Source organism: Colias philodice, chromosome 25 (assembly GCF_061535455.1).
Source record: "Colias philodice isolate Cphi_HAF_F1 chromosome 25, ilColPhil1 Martin Lab GWU primary, whole genome shotgun sequence".
Lineage (NCBI taxonomy): Eukaryota > Metazoa > Arthropoda > Insecta > Lepidoptera > Pieridae > Colias > Colias philodice.
Window position 1 is genome coordinate 7212398 of NC_143110.1, and position 22902 is coordinate 7235299.

Consider the following 22902-nt stretch of genomic DNA (forward strand, 5'->3'; position numbering starts at 1 on the left):
CCACAATATGTTTCATAATAATGATGTAAATAAATGTAAAAGACCTATATGTATGATAAGTATATTGTAAATAAAACGAACGAACAAAAACAATTTTGTTTTATTTATCTGATTCCCTGACATTTTTGAAAACCTGCTATATTTTGATGTCGTATTAGAGCTTGACCGCAGTGGCTGTACCGCTGTTTAAGTATGTGCGCGGCGAGGGCCGAGGCGGGTCCGTTTCTTTCTAACTTCTATTAACTCGTGCTCTATCTTACCCGGTCCCCGGTTAAATATCGCACGCAGGCCGCGGCCTATATGCTATTATACTATAAATTTATACGCATGAGGCCTTTATGGAGATAAAAAATACACTTTTCGTATGGAGAGATTCAAATAAAGCATTACCTATTGTAAAAGCTCCCATAGGATTGAGATGTTTTATTGCAGTAAAGATATCTTCAGCCTTCCAAATATCTGCATAGATTATAATAGCTAAGGCCTAAGCACAAATTTCTTGAGAGTAACAACTAACTAAATATTCCCCTTAGGTACTCAATCTATGTAATAAAAATGAATCGCCAAGTGTGTTGCTAAGCGCAAAGCATGAGTACGGCTGAACGTATCTCGATCATTTTTTTTTTAATAATATTCCTTGAAGTACTAGGATGGTTCTTATGGAGAGATAATAACAATGACGGGCAATTGGGCAGAACAACGTCTTCCGGGGCAAATAGTATTCAATAAAATATAGGTAAAGGTACTGGTTTCTCAATTTTCCAGTGTACTTTCTGTTTATGGGTTATGTAAAAATAAAACAATCTGATATTTTCGTACTAATTTATTTGAAATATAAAACAAGACAACAGTTAAAATAATTATTGAATATCACAACATTGTTAAATTATCACAAACATGATACTAAAGTAATGGAAGTCACTAATTATTGTAAACAAACACATAAATAAAAACATAATGTTCTGGTCTTTTATAATACCTTATTTTGTGATGTCGGTTAATGTAATGTTTAACATTTTTTACGATTGAAGAGAAGTTTAAATTCAAAAAGGTTTTGCATAAATAAATTAAATCTCTATGGTTCTAAAAAAATAAAAAGTAATAACGTCACACTAGAACTATTTGACTATGTTTAATACTGTTAAAATACATAGTTACATTAATTATTGGTGTCTTTATTTTACTAAATACTCTACAATACAAATAAAATGGTATATTTTGTAGCCATCCCATTTTAGGATTGGCCACCGAGGTCGAAATACGGCCCCTCACAATCTTTCTGATAAAAAAAAAATGATATCAAAATAAATAATAATCACATAAAACAAGACTTATTTTTTCTTACTATGTTGGTTTAGGACTTTATTTTTGTACTCTATGGTAAATAGAACGTCACAGATAATAAACGTCGATAAGCCTCTATGCCAGTAACTACTCAGTCAGGTCAGATTTACTTGATTATTATTTATTCTATTACATTAACAGACATCACTTATATTTGGTGCACTAGCGTTTACAAGGTGCTATTCACTAAATGCTATGTATTTACAATCGACTTTTGATATAATCTGGCAGTAGAATATAGTGATGTCTTCAGTCGGTTTTAAAGAAACAAAGAGAATACTTAATGAAGTTATAATTCGAAAGCAGTTGGCTTAAGAGCTTTGTGTTAATTTTCTACTGTTTATGCTTTTTTAAATACACAAAGTTGCCAGTTGGTATAAAAATAGTTGCCTAGTCAGTAAAATATTAAAGTGTGGGTAGTTTTAAGCACTTATTTTGAAAGTTCCCTCAAAATAATTAATTTTTAAACTACAATTTGACTAAGAAATAAAACACATCAATTTTATGATATCAGTTATAACTAATGAGAACGTTACACCGACTGAAGATAATAAATTTAAATTTAAAGCAACATCAAAGGCAGATACAGTAAAATTCGCTTCAAATTAATAAAATCTAAAATAATCAAGTTATTAAGCTATCAATTTTTTTTATTGTTTCTTATATAGAAAGTATACTTTTTGATCGCATTTCTACACAATAAGCAAGCTTTTATTATTGACAATAAGCAAATAAGCAAATTTTACTGTACTCTACATCAATATTTCCTCCGAGAAACCACCCAATAGATAATTAGGACACCATATTCCGTTTTACGTTTAATGTTTTTATAGTTATTACATTTAAACAGACGAGACAAGCATAGATTATATATATTTACGTATTTGGAAGAGCCATGAATGAAATTTTGTCTTGAAAAATTGCAAACACTATACTTCTTTTAGTGAAGGAATAGATACTTTATTTATAAAATGTTACCAGTGATAAAAGGTTAAGCACTATTTTCAATTATATCACAAAATTACGTATTTGTCTTTTATTTACTTTAAGGTGCACTTATAAGTGAGTTAGCACTCGCTTAGTACTAAGCCAATGTGAACGATACATAACGAAACATTACACTTTAATATGCACTTATCACTAGCGTGTAGCACTATCGTTTAGTAAAGCTAGTTAACTAGGCCAATGTAAACGAGGCTACGAAATATGGATCTATTCGGTAGTTGCTCAGATTAAGGCCTATACAAGCATAAGAATCAACGCTAGATTCAATAATTGAATTTAATTAATTAGTAAACTACAGTGATATTATAAGTAAAAAGATGTAAATAAGTCATCAACACAACATTCGATTTTCAAACACGGCACACTAACGCACACACGATTAGACGTCAAAGTGAGATGGCATGATTCAACTATCGCGAACGAAAGAGACAAATGAAGTGAAAAGTGGCTAATTAGCCACTCTCGGAGCACTAATAACAAATCTATACCTTTTTATACTTATAATATCATTATTAAACTATAATATGTAAAGCGCAGAGCCAATACATTTTGCTTACGTATATATAGCTGTCCTTATCTCTCATTCAGAATCGCTATTGAATAGACAGAGATAGATTATGAGATTAAGATAAGTTTAACATTAGCTATCTCGCTCTGATATTGAAATTTCTGAACGAGAGAAAGAGACAAACGTATGGTGCAACAATGAGCAGAATAATCAATAACCTATTACTCGTTTAAAAAATACTTCAATATTAAATCTGAATAATCTCAATACTTCACTATTTTAAATAAAAAAATCTCTTTTTTTAGTGAATATTAAAAAATATCGAATTTTGCTTTACTTTTCTTGCTCATAAAGATATTAACAAAACACATATAAAGGCACTATGTATGAAAGCTAAGATATTTACGGGCGGAGCCGGTGCAAAAGCTAGTCTATTATATATTTCTTATTATGAAAAGAAAATAGTTAAATGTTCAATGAATGTAAGGCTTGCACTGTACATTAAGCACCCTATTGATAAACACAATTATTTTTAATAACGAAATTTTTAATAATTATTTAAATTATTTTAAAAACTTCAAATCTAATTAACTAACTGCACAAAAAGAAACTGAAAAAATATTTTCATCAGAATTTATCATAAAAGCGAAGCCCTGGGCTAAAGCTAATCATACGAATTGAATATTTAATAAAATAGAATATATTATATTTTTATATATTGTAGAAAGTTCATAGTGCAAGCCAAAATAAACATGTTGTATCAAACTACAAGAAAACATTTATGTTCAAGCAAATTATTTCACAATTATGTGTCCTTCTCACTCTAACGAATTAAGTCATGAGTGAGAAAGTGACGACACTACAATTAAGACAATACTTTTAAATATTTTCAGATATTAGAAACTATAATATATTAAATAATTGAACAATATGAGGTAATAGACCGACTCAACTTTAAAAACTAGTTTTATTTAAAATCAAATTATTATTAACATTTATAAATTAATTATTTAAAATATAAAGTAATTTGTTCTTTAGAGATTCACACATAAGTAATATGTTTTACATTCTGCCAAAGAAAACGGAACTTTAATATATGAGCCATAAGATCTTTAATAAAAATAATTAATTTCACGATAAAAATATTTAAAATGGCAGCGTATTTTTTTAATTAGTTAAGTTAAGTTTTCAGACATATTTGAAAGAAAAAGAAACGTTTTGAATAATATTATTTTAAATCGATATTTAATATCGATACGGCACTTAAAAGATAAAAAAATAAATAATGTTGTTTGGTAACACAATAATAACTGATTAGTTTTCGCGAAAATAATCGACATTTTTACATTAATATTGCTTTAGAAACATAAAATTACTTGTATTATGCATTATTTAAAATATACAGTAATAGCACAACGATAATATTGCTTCGTAAAAACTTTGCAAAATCGATATTAAAACCAGTAATCGATTGACTCGATAAATTGATTTTAATCGATATTATCTACGTAATAATCCACTATCAGATCAATCGTACTTCACAAAACACATTTGAAATAATTTATAATTGATAATATTGCTTGCTAAACATAATCATTGCTACAACAAAAATCGATGTTTACACAACCGATAATATAATCGATACTAATCGATACAAAATCGATATGCTTAAGGTGAATTTTCATCTTCGACTTCTTTGATGACAGAATCGGACTCCCAGCGCGCTCTTTCGTCTAGTAACTCTTGTAGTTTCTGTGAAATGTGAATTAAATAAGATAAAATAAAAAAAAAGACGGGTTGCACTGGGGGAGTGCCGGCAGAAGTGAAAACTTGATTATTAACGTTGAGCATGTTTGATATTTTGGAATGGTATCCGTCTTACGCTTTTTCGATCAGGTCACGTGTCCTGACGCGAGTTTAAGATTTTATACCCATTACAGAAAAAGTGCTCAACGCCGCTAAAGAAGTTTTCACTTCAAAAAAAAATTAAACATTTCAAAATATTATATTTGAGTAGACGTGGTACAGTGATAACCCTTTTTAAACAGTATACACATAAATTGAATCGATTTTTTTATTCATCTGAGCATATCAAAACAGCAACTGATGCAATCGGCGATAAAAATGCGAAAAGATAGACCGTGTTTCGTTTATATAATTATTTATACAAAATGATCTACTATTGATAAAACTTACAATTTTGCACGCCTCATAAGCGAAGCGTTGAGGTGGGTACTACTGTCACTTCGCGCAAAACATCTGATTTTTCAAACTTAAAATGTCTATAAGTATCATACATTGCACTTGTAAGATAATACATACACACACATATTAAGAAAAAACACTATTTTTAACGTTCATGATATTTTTGATGTCATTTTTGTTATTTAAACTAGTTAAAAAACAGTTTAAAAAAGTTCTGTCTTGGACGTCCGTGTGTCTGTATGTGCGGATCCTTTTTCTTGTTAACACGATAGCGACCGAAATACTTTACTAATCGAGTCTTTTTTTTTCTCTTACGCTTGAGTATGCTCAGGAATAGAACCCTTTCATTTTTCAGGGTCTGATTCGATGTGGTTTAATTGTTATTAAATAAACAAAAATAATAATTAATAAATATTTATTAAAAAAAAATTATGAGGCGTGCACTTTTGGATTTTCCAAATTATTTAATTTTATGGTCTGTGTGGTATGTTATATCTTCTTTAATTTTTGTTAAATTTTTTTAAAATATGCGTCATAAAATTTCCTTCACATAATAAATAAGTTGACAGAGGAATTAATGTTATTTTTTTTAATATCATGACCGCATAAGAAATAAGTTTTATGCAGAAAAATTCGTAATTATTATGTACATACCCCGGGAGTATCAAGTATAATAATCCTGTTTTCCACTTTGGGCGCGAGATCGCAAGCATTTTGCTCTAAGTCATCTAGAGACGCGCGTCTTGTTAATCTGGAAATAAATTAACATAGTACAATATAGTATGTAGATGAAAAAAAATGTGTGCGTGTACTAACAAACTACATAGTAACAAACATACATCCATACATCCTAATAAACTTTCGCATTTATAATATTAGAGCGAGCGCCCACGAGCAACTTAGTTGCCCGGCAACTATTTTGTCTCTGTCGCTGTCTCCTCGCAAAGTTTTGAACGATGCGCACACGAAAGCGACAGCAACGCAACTTTTTCTTTAAAATTTTCTGCATTTATCAACATGAATTTCGAAGAGACGGTTGTGGTCTGTGCTCTTGTCCCGCATAGTTCCCATTCCCGTGGGATTTCCGGGATAAAACCTATCCTATGTGCTAATCCAAGTTACCCTCTATATGTGTGCTAAATTTCATTGTAATCGATTCAGTAGTTTATGCGTGAAAACTGAAAACCATACATACATTTCCTCTTTATACATATAATATTAGTATAGATATGAAATCGTAATTGAAAAAAGTTAAGTAAAACGAAATAACATATTTTTCTATGGCGTCGTTACTAGATTACGTTGCTGAATTTTGTTGAACTATGATGCCTATTAAAATGGCTCTACTATAGACAGAAAAACTACTAATAATAAAAATAACTTCATTAAAAACAATATTATTTAGATGTGTTATTTATTAAATAGGTTTGAAGTTGGTGCCAAGCACTAAGCACTTAGTATTAAGCCCGTGCACCGACATCAAACCTTATTAGTAAATAACACATCTAAATAATATGTAGTAATGATTAATATCAAACCTTTTTTATTTTTTACTTTTCCGTTTTTGAAGTAGGTTGTTTTTAACGAAGTTATTTTTATTTAATACTTTTTAGTTTATTTTTCAACACGAATCAAACGAGCCCAAACTCGATAAAGTTGAGTCAATATATTACTAAGTTCCTATGGCCACCTTCCGATTCCATCATCAAATCAGCGCTATGTCATAATAATGTTTCATCGCTATCCAATTTACATACGTATACAAAATTTCAGCTCAATCGGTTACCTGGAAATGAATCAAAGTTACTTGCTACATTTCAATTAAGTCATCGAGACCAGACGAAAATGCTCATAAAATAAAAACTACTGGGCTTATCCGAATAAAATTTATGGGACCAATTCCACACCATTCCGCATCAAAAAAAAAAAGAATCACGTAAACCGGTTCAGAAACCTCGGAGTAATCGGTGTCCATACATAAAAAAATATACCGGCCGAATTGATAACCTCCTCCTTTTTTTTAAGTCGGTTAAAACTACAGTGTACGAGAATAAATACGTTGACATAAATAGGTATTATCGCTACGCCGGTTACGCGGCAACTGGCCGGCGGCCGTCGCCTGGCAACATTTTTGTCGCCGTGCGCGCACTTGCATTGAAACCAATAGATAGGGCGACAGTTGCGTCGCGGGCTTGTCTCCGAACCCGCGGACAAAAAAGACTCCCGGGAGTTGCGTCGCTACGTGCGCGCACTTTCATACTAGCCCATGGCTGGAGAGACAAAATAGTTGCGGAGACAAAATTGTTGCGGAGACAAAGTTGCTCGTGGGCGCTCGCTCTTAGTAGGACTAGTAGGATAAATAAAAAAGACGTGTGTCACTCGGGGACTGCCGCGGTAAAGCTATTGCATGCTATGCCTTCAAGCCACACCTCCGCGCCCGTCCCCGTGGGGAGCGTGAGGTATTTTCGTTACGGAATTTCTCGATTCGGTCCCCGCGCTCAAGGCCCGCGATAGAAGCTATGCAATAGCACAGAATACATAATAGTAGCTAAACGCTACAGAACGGACACTCTCCGCCTCCCGCCAAAATTAAACACTTACCTCCCCCGCACGATCAGTCTAAAATGGTAATTATTTTTCTGCTAGGACGATACGCAACGAAGATTGACAACATTAATCAAATTGACTTAAAGTAATTTTATTATTTTGGATTTGTGATTATCGTTTTTCGTAGGAAATGGTTAGATATTGTGCTGTTTACGGATGTATTTCATCAGATAAACGCGATTTTTTTTGCGCTAGTCACAAATGTGCCAACCATAAAGCGTTAACACACACATTTGCAGTCTCTACAGTGTGACTGTCAAAACGATAATTTTGTATGGAGTGTCCGGGGTGTGGCAACATTGAGATATACATATGGAGACGACACCGCCTACATCACTTATGTTCATTATATGTTGAGCGGTTTTTTTTAATGGTTTTAAAGTGAAACGCATCAAATATGCCTTCGGTGTGTTACGATATTGCACAAATAATACAAATAATACGGAAAAGTGCAGAGGAATAACTTTCATCGGTAAGTACCTAACTAGATAATAATTTTTAAAACTTAGAGCAAAAAAATAGTGCACAGATTTTGTTCGTGGTGTCTCCTCCATACGTAGTAATATTATCTCAATGTGTGGCAATAGCTTAATAAATAAATACCTATGGTGTGTATGCTGACCCTCGGCTGCTGAAGAGGCCCTTCGAAGTGGAGGTGGACCGTCCAGCTCACTGCCATCCAACATCTTCACCAAGCTATGCCTGATGATGATAAAAAAATTGGTTGTCTGTAAAGTCGGTTTACTGACGATAGTTGAACGTGACAACGTCCGATTGTGCTTCTTTGTCGCTCGTTCCGCGCTCTCGCTTGCACTTCAAGCCTTACACATGGAACGCCTCAGAGCGAGGTAACGCCGCATGAGTCATGTTTTTTCGTGCGTGCAGCCGGCGCTATCGAATTATAAGACGTTGTCACGTCAAAAATTCATATTTTGTGAATTTTTGTAATTATTATAGTTTTATTTATTTATTACACGCTAATAATACTATACCTGGGATACTTATTACCTGGTTGAATCTGCTATTTGATTAAATGGCTAGCGTGTTCATTGAATGACGACAATTACATGACTAGGCCGAACGTTACAATCTAGTTGTTATTATTGATCAAAGTAAGTTATATGGATGATTTATTAATTCTACGTCAATACACTATCTCGGTATAAAATATAATATTACATAAAAAATAGAGTAAACCTTTTTATATAATACTAGCTTTCCGCCCGCGGCTTCGCCCGCTTTGTATAAAACCTAATAAATTATATACTAAACCTTGAATCAATCTATCTATAAAGAAATCGAATTTCTTTAGGGACAAGTAGGTGATCAGCCTTTTGTGTCCTGCCAGACCGAGACATTTCTTTCTACGTCTCTACCGAGAATCGAACCCGGGATCCCTCGGTTCCCTCGGATCACTGTACTAAGTAATGTAGTAAAAGTATTATGTAAACTAAGTTATATTCACCTGCGGCTAAGTGTAACAAGTGACTGTCTGTGCTTAGACGGTCTAGACTTGCCCGTGCGTACGTTGATCGCTGCGAAGTGATTTTGTATGGCCATCCCTACCTCGGGACACATGTCTTCTGATACCTGCGATATTTACATAATTATATATATGAATGTTCATATGTTTTGCACATAAAACATAGGATAAATAATAATGAAAATACATAACTAGAAAATTATACATACAATAATTAATAAATGCAAAAGTTCTAATTATTGATCTGATTTACTGACACTAAAACTTTGAATAAAACATAACATTGAGAAAAATTTCTATCGCGGACGGCGCGCGGTGTCATCACTCATCGTTACACCTTTTTTTTAATGACATCGATTTACAAATTCAAAATAACAAATCTGTTAGTTTTTTTAATGATAATATTGAAATAGTCTCACCAAAACCGGGCAATCCCGCAACATGGTGAAGCCATCGTTCCCCGCATGCAAGTACTGTTTGACTCCCAGCCTGTACTTCTGTTCTTTCTGCAAGTATTCATCACCGATCTTCACCACTTGTTCAGCGACCCGCTGCCCGGCGGGCTTGGAGGGATCGAATGCGAACGAAACACCCGCAACCTGGGAGTAAAATATATCTATATTGAATGAGAAATTAATATAAAAATAAATCGATTACGAGCGGGATCGATTCGGCGGGATTCGAACTCGAAACTTCCACGTACAGGTATGCACGCTTTCAACCGCGTTTGCACATTATATATTATGCACATTATGATAATATGTTGGTAAGGGCCGATTTTTCAATGCTTGGATAAAACTTATTCATCGAATAATTTATAAAACTACCATTTTAAAAACGTATTCTAATTGCCCGTATTTGACAGTTTACGTGACATTTTAATATTATCGTGTAATACTTTATTGGACGGATAAGTTTTATCCAAGCATTGAAAAATCGACCCTAAATCTAATAAATAAAATAAATAAACAACAAAAAATTATCATATTATATACATGAATACCTGCGGAAACCTGCCCTCCAAGCTGGGGTACTTGCTGACAGCATTCTCCAGGACCTGCAGTACGGTAGCCCCACTTGCCTCCACCACCACCAGCGGGTCCCGCATCGGTATGATGCTGGACAGGTCCCGGAGCGTGAAGTCTCCTGCTGGGTGCACCTGGGAAGTAATTTAGTTGTAGCACCTATATTATTACGTGTCTAAAACCTAATAATTTATATAGTAAAACCTTTCTCTTGAATCACTCTATCTATTAAAATAAAATCGCATCAAAATCCGTTGCGTAGTATTTTTTTTTGTATGTATAAATGCAATCTGTTCTAGAAAAACATTCAGCACTTGGTTATGGATGTATTGAGACTTGTAGGGCGGGGCGTAGTGCCGGCCGTTTTAAAGATTTAAGCATAGAGAGATCACTACTAAATGATAAGGCTGCCAAAGACTGTTTAGTTGTATTAAAGAGTAAGATAAAGTTTTTATAATAAAATTAAAAATGTTATATTCTCGGTTTTAATCTCCGGTCGACTTCGTGTAGACATCTATTAAGTTTCTTTTTAATTAGATTAGTTTTAAAAACTACATTTGTTTTTTTTTATTGGGCCTCGGTTCTTCTCTGTCAGTGAGCGAGTTCCAAGCACCTGTTAAGAATTTAACGGAATATCAATAGATAGAATATAAATATAATATCCTACGGTATACTTTACAGTAACTCACCTGATCTGACCGGAAAGTCCCCGAGTTAAGCAGCAGCAGGTCAGCAGCAGTAGCAGCCAATAACACGTCGCACACCCAGTTCCCAAGGTTGCACTCTTGTCGGCGAATACAGGAGAACCTCCCTTCTAGCGGCACGCAGAACTTGCCGAGCACTTCGTCCATTTTGCCGTCTATCATTGCTGTGGAAAAAAAAAACATTTATAAAAGATCTATCATACTAATATTATAAATGCGAAAGTTTGTGAGGATGTGTGTGTGTGTTTGTTACTCTTTCACGCAAATACTACTGAACTTTTCTGAACATTTACTGAACGGTTCCTGAAATTTTACAGCTTTTGGGTCGGTGACAGATTTTAGTATATTTTTTCAGATTTTTGCATTCAATTTTTTTATCAAATCATAACCAAGTTTATTAATTAGTTTATAATACCTGAATATTTCTCCACTTTGGCCTTCAAAACTGGATCCTCAGCATATTGACTCGTAACATTAACTTCAGATATATCGACGCGAGCGCAGTCGCCGGCAAAGTTTATATTGATTTGACTGAACTGACGGAAATCTGTACCGCTTTTGACTATATATTTATTGTTTACCTGTAAGAAAAATAACTTGCTCTTATTTATACCCGACTGCAAAAGAAGGGGTTTTTCGAAAAAATATTGACAAATCGATTTTAACGATAGAATTTTGTCACCTTTAACATCTTTTAAATATCTACAAATTTATAAAAAACCGACTTCAAAAAATGAGGCGGTTCTCAATTCATCTGCTTTTTTGGGTTTGTTATCTCATAACTTCGGACTGGATAAACCGATTTTGATATAGTATATATTTTCTTTTTTTTTGAATTTGGTTTGGTTCTGATAACTTAACGGTGTAGTCTAATGTTTAGTCTTTTGAAAAAGATAATAGTTTTATATATAAAATACCTCCAAAATTTCATACACATGATCATGGCCGCCCAGAATGAGATCAATTTTGTTACAACCCTCCGCTAACTTCACGTCGTTCGGCGTTCGCATGTGCGTTAACGCTATCACGTATTCACAGCCCTGGAATTAAAGTGAAGTTAGTAACGGTTTAGTAGCGCCATCTGGTGATTAATATCTTTTTGACGTGACAACGTCTTATAATTCGATAGAGCCGCCTGCACGCACGAAAAAACATGACTCATGCGGCGTTACCTCGCTCTGAGGCGTTCCATGTAAGGCTTGAAGTGCAAGCGAGAGCGCGGAACGAGCGACAAAGAAGCACAATCGGACGTTGTCACGTTCAACTATCGTCAGTAAACCGACTTTACAGACAACCAATTTTTTTAATTGCTTTTTAACACGCTTTTATAAGCTTAACCTGAAGACTTGGTTTCACCCACTTTAAACGGACACATTTAATTTAAACTTTGTACTCTTTATCAAGGATCGGTGACATTACAATAATTTCATGAGTTTAAGCGTGGTTTAAAGTTTTTTTTTAAGTATGTTAATTATTTATTTTATAACCGCTTGTATAATTTTTGATGTTTGTCGAGAAGCGACTATTTGTTTATATTAAAATGTATTCAAAATTCATTTTCATATAAAAAATGTAAACATGTTTTTTGAATGATTAACAAGTTTGCACTTATTTTTATTGTGCTACAATAAAATCTATATATTAATTTAATTTATTTTCATATGAAATTTCTTTCAGTAAAAGTCCTTTATCTTGGAAGTGATAAAAACATAGTATTATTTTCTGCAGTAACTATTATTATAAGCATACCTCTTCCTTAAGTTGTGACGCCAACTTCGATCCCGCTTGTAAGAAATCTATAAACGTCACTTCTTCGGGATTTATTGTTGCTAATGTGTCGAGCCATTCCTGAAACATAGTATAGTTATTTACAATAACAAAAAAAATTGAGAAGGTATTTCTATTAAATTATTTTTAATATAACACGTATAACATGTTACATTAATCATAAACGTATTATATATCTATCCTTTACCTTAGTGGCCTGGAAGAAATCGCTTTTAAGCGATAAGGTCACCTTTTGTACTTTACCTCGAATCTATACAACTATATATCTATACTTCTATACTAATATTATATACCTCGAATCTATACAACTATATATCTATACTTCTATACTAATATTATAAAGAGGAAAGTTTTGTAATTATGTAAGTATGTATGTATGTATGTATGTATGTATGGTTTTCAGTTTTCACGCATAAACTACTGGACCGATTTCAAAAATTCTTTCACCATTAGAAAGCTGCATCTTCACTGAGCAATATAGGCTATATTGCATTTTCAAAAAAACTAGAGATCCTTACCAAAAAAGCAATGAGCTTTTTGTTAAATTGAGCTTTCGATATCATTTAAGCTTTTTGTTTCATTGAGCTTTCCATGTGATTTGAGCTTTTTGTTGAATTGAGCTTTCGATATCATTTGAGCTTTTTGTTAAATTGAGCTTTCGATATCATTTGAGCTTTTTGTTTCATTGAGCTTTCCATGTGATTTGAGCTTTTTGTTTCATTGGGCTTTCGATATAATTTGAGCTTTTTGTTAAATTGAGCTTTCGATATCATTTGAGCTGTTTGTTTCATTGAGCTTTCCATGTGATTTGAGCTTTTTGTTGAATTGAGCTTTACATGTGACTTGAACTTTTTGTTTCATTGAGCTTTCGATATAATTATTCAAGTTATTCAAATTATTCAAGAACTGAGCCAACTCCGCGTGGTTGTCCTCAGGGCTCAATACTCAGTCCGGTTTTATTCACACTGTACACTACTGACCTGATAAAACACATAAAACACGGTAAAGTACACTTGTATGCCGATGACACGCAGTTATATTACCCTATAGATCCCAAAAATTCAATAATCACAGAGCGTCAAATTAATGAAGATTTGGAACGGGTGTCAATGTGGGCTAAACAGAATGCTTTGGTACTTAATGGATCCAAATCCAAATACATTGTATTAGGTACAAAAAATCAAATAAAAAAAATAAAAAATCTTTATTTGGAAATAAAGATCGATAATAAACAGTTAGTTGAAGTGGATAAGGCTAAGAATCTCGGCATAGTTTTGGATGGACAGCTTAAATATGACGATCATATAAATCTCACTATCAGAAATGCCTTTTACAGATTGAAAGTCTTGTATGGTCTCAGGCAAGATCTATCAGAGCGGTCCAGAATAATGCTTACAGAGTCATTGGTTCTGTCCCACTTTAACTACTGCGATACGGTATATGGTCCCCGCTTGTACGCTAAAACTGAACGAGCAATTCAGCGTGTACAGAATGCGTGCGCTCGTTTTTGCTTCGGTATACCAAAGCGTGCACATATCACACCTTACCTAAATAACCGAAGGATCCTAAAGATGGCTGGTCGTAGACAGTTACATCTAGCAGGCCTGGTACATAGATTGGTACACACTGGAGTTCCTGTCTACCTCTATGAAAAATTGAAATGGACCCAGGAGTACCATGGTAAGAATACACGAAGTAGAAGTAGCAATGCATTGGTAATACCGAAGCACCACACGTCGGGTTTTAAGGGTGGTTTCAAGTATTCTGCCTCGAAGATTTGGAATGACCTTCCTCCACCCTTGAAACTTAATATGTCATATATATCGTTCAAGCATAAATACAGAGTGATACTGTTGAACAAACAAATATCAAACTGGACACCCCAATAAAGCAAATTGTTGATTGCGAATGTATGATATAATATATCCTTCTATACAGGGTGTCCCACTATTGGTATACTAAGCGCGAAGGGACTTGTAGTTTTGCATACACTGATCACGTAAAAAAGACTTAAACAAAAAAATTACATCAAAAAAATTTTGCTAAATTTTTCCTGAAAATCCATGTTTTCTTCTCTAGCTTCGCGCAGTTGGCATATACCGCTTCGCTAATGCGAGCATTTTGTCTATGAAAACATAATCTTAAACGATAGGTTACGTGCTGGTAGCAAAGCTGGGCGGGTTGTTAGGGGTGTAGACATAGAGTTTTAAGAATTCATCTATTAAAAAAAAGTCTGGAATTTTATAAGTATTTTTTACGTACTCAGCGTATGCAAAACTATAATCTCCTTTGAGCTTAGTATACCAACAGTGGGACACCCTGTATATTATTTATATGTTTTTAGTATTTAAGTAACAAAGTATTTACATAGCAATATCTGTTTATTTTATTTAATATAATCATAATACGTGCCTAATTATGTATAAATCTGTTATATCTATATATTATAATACATATTATTTGTAATTAATTATCAATAATAACAAGGCAAAAGATTTTTAGAACTGTAAATAATGTTTTTTCGTTGGTATTTGTATTTACATGTAGACTTAGTGAGCCTCGGAAATAAAAACTTATGGGCAGACTGAAAATCAGCGCTGTTCAGGTGTTAAAGCCCGACAGCATGGCTGAGTCTGACCCGATTGCCGTCTAAACTATTGTGTATTTTTTTTTAGTAATATATGTAGTTATTAAGTGTGTGTAACATGTGGCAATAAATATTTTTTCTTTCTTTCTTTTCTTATAATTTGAGCTTTTTGTTAAATTGAGCTTTCGATATCATCTGAGCTTTTTGTTTCATTGAGCTTTCCATGTGATTTGAGCTTTTTGTTGAATTGAGATTTCCATGTGATTTGAGCTTTTTGTTGAATTGAGCTTTCCATGTGATTTGAGCTTTTTTGTTAAATTAAGCTTTCGATATCATTTGAGCTTTGTTTCATTGAGCTTTCCATGTGATTTGAGCTTTTTGTTGAATTGAGCTTTACATGTGATTTGAACTTTTTGTTTCATTGAGCTTTCGATATAATTTGAGCTTTTTGTTAAATTGAGCTTTCGATATCATCTGAGCTTTTTGATTCATTGAGCTTTCCATGTGATTTGAGCTTTTTGTTGAATTGAGATTTCCATGTGATTTGAGCTTTTTGTTTCATTGAGCTTTCGATATAATTTGAGCTTTTTGTTAAATTGAGCTTTCGATATCATCTGAGCTTTTTGATTCATTGAGCTTTCCATGTGATTTGAGCTTTTTGTTGAATTGAGCTTTCCATGTGATTTGAGCTTTTTTGTTAAATTAAGCTTTCGATATCATTTGAGCTTTTTGTTAAATTGAGCTTTCGATATCATTTGAGCTTTTTGTTTCATTGAGCTTTCCATGTGATTTGAGCTTTTTGTTAAATGGAGCTTTCGATATCATTTGAGCTTTTTGTTTCATTGAGCTTTCCATTTGATGTGAGCTTTTTGTTGAATTGAGCTTTCCATGTGATTTGAGCTTTTTGTTGAATTGAGCTTTCCATGTGATTTGAGCTTTTTTGTTAAATTAAGCTTTCGATATCATTAGAGCTTTTTGTTAAATTAAGCATTCGATATCATTTGAGCTTTTTGTTAAATTAAGCATTCGATATCATTTGAGCTTTTTGTTTCATTGAGCTTTCCATGTGATTTGAGCTTTTTGTTGAATTGAGCTTTCCATGTGATTTGAGCTTTTTGTTTCATTGAGCTTTCCATGTGATTTGAGCTTTTTGTTTTTGGTTGAAAGTTTGTGAAAGTAGAGGGGGATGATATAAATTGGGGCCTTATCCCCGATAGGATAGCCACACCCTGCATATTTTGAACTCTACTCAAGTCTCAAAGCCACAGTCCTGGCCTTTGGCAAAACCACTGCTTTTGACACTGTGGTCCCATGCAATGTGTGCACGGTTACGGCCCAACTTAAATGATGTCAAGGAGCAACAAGCTTATAGATATTATCATGAACACACCGATATATCAACACACATACAAACATTCGTAATGATTAAATCAGTGTGATGTAGAATTATAATATGTAGGTAGAATAGGTAGACTTGATAGCTTGGTGTCGCGTACTTGAAAATACTACAGAGAAATTAAGAAACAAAAGTTTAAAATTTTTAAAATAAAAATTAAATTTAATATTTAAAACCCCAACGCAACGAAGTATATAGAAAAGGGAAATTATATTTGTAAAATTATTAATTCCTTTTATCTTCGTTGGGCGATGGGGTTTTTTAATTTTTATACTTAGTTCTTTTTTGTTATTTAGATTTTATTTCTTAACTGTATATAAAGTAAGTACTTATATGTAAGTGCTTATATACTTTAATTGTTTATGGTAGTACGCTAAAGTTCGAACTACTATACAGTCACTATTCCACGCGGACGAAGTCACGGGAACAACTAGTATTATATACTGTAATGTTAAATGGTGTGGTACAATAAATGGTTAAATAAATATTAAAAATTATTCTTTCTTTTTTCTTTTCTTACCTGTTCGACCAGCCCAATAAGGCCAATCTTATGGCCATTGCATATGAGCGCGTGTGTTATCTTGCCGTCGCCCAACGGCCTGCCTGTTTCGTTGTCTATAACGTTAGACATCAGCCATGGAAAGCTGCATTGAGCCACAAGACCTGATAGGATGTCTAGACCGAAGTCTGAAAAAAAAAGATTTTTTGTAGGTTACATGATTAAATATATTACTAGCTGAGCCACGCGGTTGAGACCACGTGGCTCCTATTAGTCTTAGCGTGATGATATATAGCCTTCCTCGATAAATGAACTATCTAACACCGAAAGAATTTTTCAAATCGGACCAGTAGTTCCCGAGATTAGCGCGTTCAAAAAAACAAACAAACTCTTCAGCTTTATAATATTAGTATAGATGATGCGATATAGAAATTGAGTTTTTTTTTGTGATTATACAATTTTTATTCATGTTCGATAGGTTGTCAAATCGTCGGATTAATTCAAGTGGTTTTCAAAAAACCTTTAAAACAGAGTGTCAGATATAATTCTACTTTCGATTCATAAAATAATCTTGAAATATGTATCTTTGAGTTTATCTATTAGGCCATCCACACGTCTGCCAAACAACATGACAAACAACGAACACATTGGGACGGCGCTATACAGAGAAGCGAGAAGGAAATAAGTGCATCTCCTTTCTTCGTATAGTGTTGTCCCTATGTGTTCGTTGTTTGTCACGTTGTTCGGCAGACATGTGGATGGCCTATATATAACAAACAAACAAGTATCAAGCTAATTGTTTGTGAATCTCTGAATCTCAATAACATGTATAACATACTATACAGACTTGACCTTAAATCCATGTATATTTAAAATTGTATTCAGTTAGGAAAAATATAAATAATTAAATCAAAATAAATTATATCTCACCAAAATCGTGATTCCCGAAGACAGCACACTGCGTTCCTATTTCGTTCAGTACTGGTACCATCTGTTCTCCCTTTGTGTACGTGCTAACTGTCAATAAAATAATATTTTTTTTATCATTATTATACATAAAAATGAATAAAAATAAGTATATACTATAGACACTGAATAGTTTTGTTTGAAGTGCAACTTCTTTAGGCGCGTTGAGAGAAAAATTGCAAGGTCGTGTCATGGCAATAACGTCACGCCATGGAGTAAGGCGACGATTTTAGTATCATCAATGATCTTGCCAAAGAAGTTTCACTTCTGACACGTGTGCTCGGCACACACGTTCTTTTTTTGTATTGTTTTTTCTAATTTCTACCGTCGCAATCGATGTCCGTAGAAGCACAGATTACTAAATAGTTACGACGCAAGTAGAAGTAAATTGCAATACAGATAAAAAAACACTTTATTTTTGTTCCTTAGTAATTTTAATTCTAAAACTTATTTAACTATTGTTTTATAATATTCAAATGCTTTATAAATAAGAAATTTTTAAATATCAAATTCAACAATGTGACAATGTTGAATTTGTTTGTTACAATATTGTAACTGGTTGTTACAATATTGTAACTGGTTGTTACAATGTTGTAATCATTGAAATAATCTTTCATAATGGATGATGATGGTATTATGGTGATGGATTCTTCAACTTACGCATACTGGGCGAGAAGATATCGCCACTAAATAATACTAAAGGGTTGAGGTGCTGTAGGCCTTTGACTGCTGTACTAAATCTTAAGGCACCTCCCACTGGTTCGTTGTCTGAAAAAAATTATATTTGCTTACTAGATTTCCGCCCGCGGCTTCGCCCGCGTTTTCAAAAGAAAACCCGCATAGTTCCCGTTCCCGTGGGATTTCCGGGATAAAACCTTTCCTATGTGTTAATCCAAGTTACCCTCTATATGTGTGCTAAATTTCATTGTAATCGCCAATCGGTTCAGTAGTTTTTAAGTGAAAGAGTAACAAACATCCATACATCCATAAATCCATACATCCATACATCCATAAATCCATACATCCATACAAACTTTCGCCTTTATAATAGTATTAAGATTAAGATTTTTGTATACTTAATAAGAACATAAGGGTGCTTTTTCACCAATAATGTGCGAGGATGAGTAGCAAGGAATGTGTTTGTAAATAATCAATCATATCGCTTCATTTAGTTTTAAGTTTGAAGCGATTCTTTTGGTTATTTCCAAACGCATTCTTCACTACACATCGTCGTAGATTATTGGTAGAAAAGCTCCCTAAATAATAAGCTAATGGGTCGATTAAAAACCCTTACAAGAAATATCAGATGTCACAGTCAGATCGTCTAAATCGTCATAATACATTACGTCTGTTTTATATTGCCGCCGAGAATTTGGCAACAGATATTTTCGGTTCAATTTAAGGATCACTATTTAAAAACTACACAGAAAAGGGAAAAATTAAATTCTTGATTGTATACTGATGACGGCGAAATTATAGTTTTCCTGCGACATCACTATTACACAGTATAAACATTTTATATGATGACTATTACATCAGAAGCCGCGGAGTAAATTGTTTGTAACTAATTGATCGATGCTACCATTGTTATCTTGATAGCACGGATTTATGGTTTCTCACATCTATTTTTATCTCCATTCAAGGGCTACGGCCTTGCTTGATGTTTACCTAACATGAATATACTGAACTCCCCATTCATCTTGGTTTTGTCCGTGATAAAAAATATATCCTATGTTACGCAGGAATAGCGAAGGAACTTTCAATATTGAACCAATGGCTTCTTTGTGAAAAACAAAAAAAAACCTATCCTCATTTTTAGTCAATTTTATATAATCAGAAAAGGAATATAGTTTTCAATTTTAGCAACATTTCCATTTCTCACGGTTGTAACGTGATGTTCTAATATTTTATAGCCTTCCTGGATAAATAAACAATTCAATACGAAAATAATTTTAAACCATATATAGTAAGTACCAGAAATTCACACTTAATTAATTCTTTAAACTCTTCAGTTCTATTACGAAAAAAAAAACAAATACATAATATGCATTGGTTTTATATAAATACTCACTAGTAGTCGGCTCGATGTTATACACATCATTAAAGTGTATGATGACCACATCGTCCCCCATACCTCGGCCAGATAGCTGACTGACCGCACGCCTGCCCACTTGCCTTACTTCTAATGATGCCTGGAAAATCAATCATTACATAAATAAAATATATCTTAACTTTATTTAAATAAAACAGACTTTGCATGTTCTTATAGAAATTAAACTATTTCCTGTATTGCTGCCATAACTACCTCTAGTTTTGTCCTCACAAAACTATCTATAAATTTATTTATTTTTGGTTTTCGAATAGCTTGTTTTTAAGGTAAAAAAAACATGTAAAAGTCGCAGAATTTCAGAATAGAACTTCTGTTTAAAATTGTATGTTATCAGAGCAGTGTTAGTGAGGTCAATAGATACGTAAGAAAATGCCATAGAGAAAATTTTTAATATATGAGGGTAGTTACAAAACTATACGATTTTATTTGAATTACCTACATCATCAAATTCAAGGATATTGTTAAATTATAACTTCAGTTCTCTTTTTCGCGCATTAAAGTCGAATCATGTTTTTGAAGATCGAATGTTGTGTTGGTAATCCTTTTTACTCATAATAATATTATTGAGCCATTTGGCAACGTCGCATTCTCTAACTTCAGCCTATTTCATTTCAAATTCCAAAACATTATTTAAAGTGTAATAAATTTAAATTGTTTGTAGACTTTACAAAGTTCACGGCCTTATTACTCGACCTAAAGCTTATCAAACTCGGAGACTAAATATAATAATTTATTTACGGAACTATGTCCATAGTGATATTTTGGATGTCTGCTACAGTATCTGTATGAATTAATGAGTCACCTTTGATATTTTGATGTAGACTCGGCCTCTATTTACTAGGCAATAATGCCGATTTTTTGACTGATACGATCATATAAAGTTATGGCATTTTTGTTCGATAGTGGTTATGAGATAACACGAGTCAGGAAGCATTCTGAACTTTAATTTAAAAAAATTGATATAAAATGTATACTTTTCTACATCAGTAATCATTGCACTATTTCAAAACATACATATCATGCAATAAGACAAAAGCATAGAAGTAATACCTAAGTACGTGGAATCGTATTTATAGTATTTCTGCTTACTATATCCATACGCAAAATACGTGCGTTTATGAGACTCAGATAGATGCAGAAAAAATGTCCTTTCATTGATAGAAACAAAGAAGACTACATTTAAAAAAATTATGGATATTGGCATTTAAGTAACCGATTTTCCAAAAAGCTATTCTTGGTTCGGTTCTCAATTCGTAGGGCAGTTTTTTGAATAAACGATTTTGCTTTGGCTGTCACTGACCAACGTTTAAGGTGCCTTTCATTTACGAAAATCATTATTGTCATGATTTCAAAAACAGTTTCATTAAATGCGTCAGACGTTAAACAAAACACATAGCCGTTTGCAACAAATCGTCCTAGATTAATGCAATCCGTGTATGCAAATAATGTGTTAAGATTAAGCTATGTTAGCCGAGACAAATGCCTAATTTCCCCTACCATTCCTCCAAAAGTGCTAGAGTTACGAGATGCGATGACTCTAATTACCGTTTGGACTTAGTCCAACGTTCTATGCACATTACCATGAATCGTGCAAACTACCCTCATTAAGGCACGACGTATGTTATAAAAATGTGTCCGTTTAAGGACATGTAAATCAATTCTAAATGGCTTCCTGAATACCGCAAGTAAACTCGTAGATTATACTATTATGAAGCACTTTGTGTAAAATGTTTTAATTAACTAGTTATATTTTTATAGAATCCAACTCTAAACTTCCCAAACACCTGAGCGGTACAACTATAATGGCGTGTTATTATATAACAGTTTATTCGGTAACTAATAAAGATAAAACCACGACCTTTCGTGTAGGCTCTTATTGGCAGCGACTAAAGCTGCTACCACAAAGTACTAGTACCTCAAAGGGTTTATTACACACTTAACCCCCGGTGAAACTTTCGCCCCACATCCATTGTATAACATAACAATAAGGTCGCAAGGTCGATTTGATTTCCCGTTCAATGTCAAGGTAATTGTTACGGAAATAGATACTGGACAGTATTGTCGGTTCACTGCATTCTTATCAGTTGGTATGGTATCTGTTTTGGAGTATCTATGCCCAGTTACCTGCATGTATCTGTGCATGTACCTGCAACTATGCATGATGTCTTTTAACAGCTTTATTTCCAGTGTGGGAAAGAAATGGCGCTAGTCGATCTATATAACTCTATCCTTTTTCCAATCTGGAAGTAATACTGCTCTAAGGGATGGTACGGGGGTAGGACCATGCTAAAGGTGAGATGTTTATCATATCGATTTCGGTTATTACACGCTATACCTTCTACATTATGGTAATATTCTAATCTGCTAATATGGTTATCTGGTTTGTTTATCTAGATTTGTTCCATCCTCCAAAAAGAGGTGGAGGAATAATAACTAGTAGCTAGGTGTAGTTTAGTCATTCATTGATTTTGGTGATATTCTCATGAATATCGATATTTTATGATTCATTGATATTTGTAAATAGTTATTTTTTTATTATATCGCTATTAATTTGGTCGTTTATGAATTGTTAGAAATCCTATTCCAAATGAGACGTGCCTATTGTTAATCTGAATCAGTAATTCAGTAGAGAGTATAGTGTTCTGGGATCTGAATCATTAATAGTTTGGGGTTGA

General features: G+C 33.4%; 2 protein-coding genes across 7 annotated transcripts in view; one reads left to right on the forward strand and one right to left on the reverse strand.

Annotated features, from left to right (window-relative positions):
* Positions 1 to 22902, forward strand: part of LOC149477485 (myrosinase 1-like) — a 305300-nt gene that overhangs the window by 101398 nt on the left and 181000 nt on the right. The window lies entirely within an intron of this gene.
* LOC149477492 (snake venom 5'-nucleotidase) overlaps positions 1449 to 22902 on the reverse strand; it is a 28595-nt gene continuing 7141 nt past the window's right edge. For all 5 annotated transcript variants that reach the window (XM_089711067.1, XM_089711069.1, XM_089711068.1 and 2 more), the window contains 14 exons: positions 20189 to 20309; positions 18778 to 18885; positions 18082 to 18168; positions 17173 to 17339; positions 12631 to 12729; positions 11799 to 11921; positions 11297 to 11462; positions 10867 to 11045; positions 10156 to 10311; positions 9572 to 9751; positions 9135 to 9259; positions 8273 to 8371; positions 5717 to 5813; positions 1449 to 4609 (listed from right to left, as the gene is read on the reverse strand). In XM_089711067.1, coding sequence (XP_089567193.1) covers positions 4526 to 4609; positions 5717 to 5813; positions 8273 to 8371; positions 9135 to 9259; positions 9572 to 9751; positions 10156 to 10311; positions 10867 to 11045; positions 11297 to 11462; positions 11799 to 11921; positions 12631 to 12729; positions 17173 to 17339; positions 18082 to 18168; positions 18778 to 18885; positions 20189 to 20309 — 1791 coding nt within the window. In that variant the 3' untranslated portion in view covers positions 1449 to 4525. The remainder of the gene's footprint in view (positions 4610 to 5716; positions 5814 to 8272; positions 8372 to 9134; positions 9260 to 9571; positions 9752 to 10155; positions 10312 to 10866; positions 11046 to 11296; positions 11463 to 11798; positions 11922 to 12630; positions 12730 to 17172; positions 17340 to 18081; positions 18169 to 18777; positions 18886 to 20188; positions 20310 to 22902) is intronic.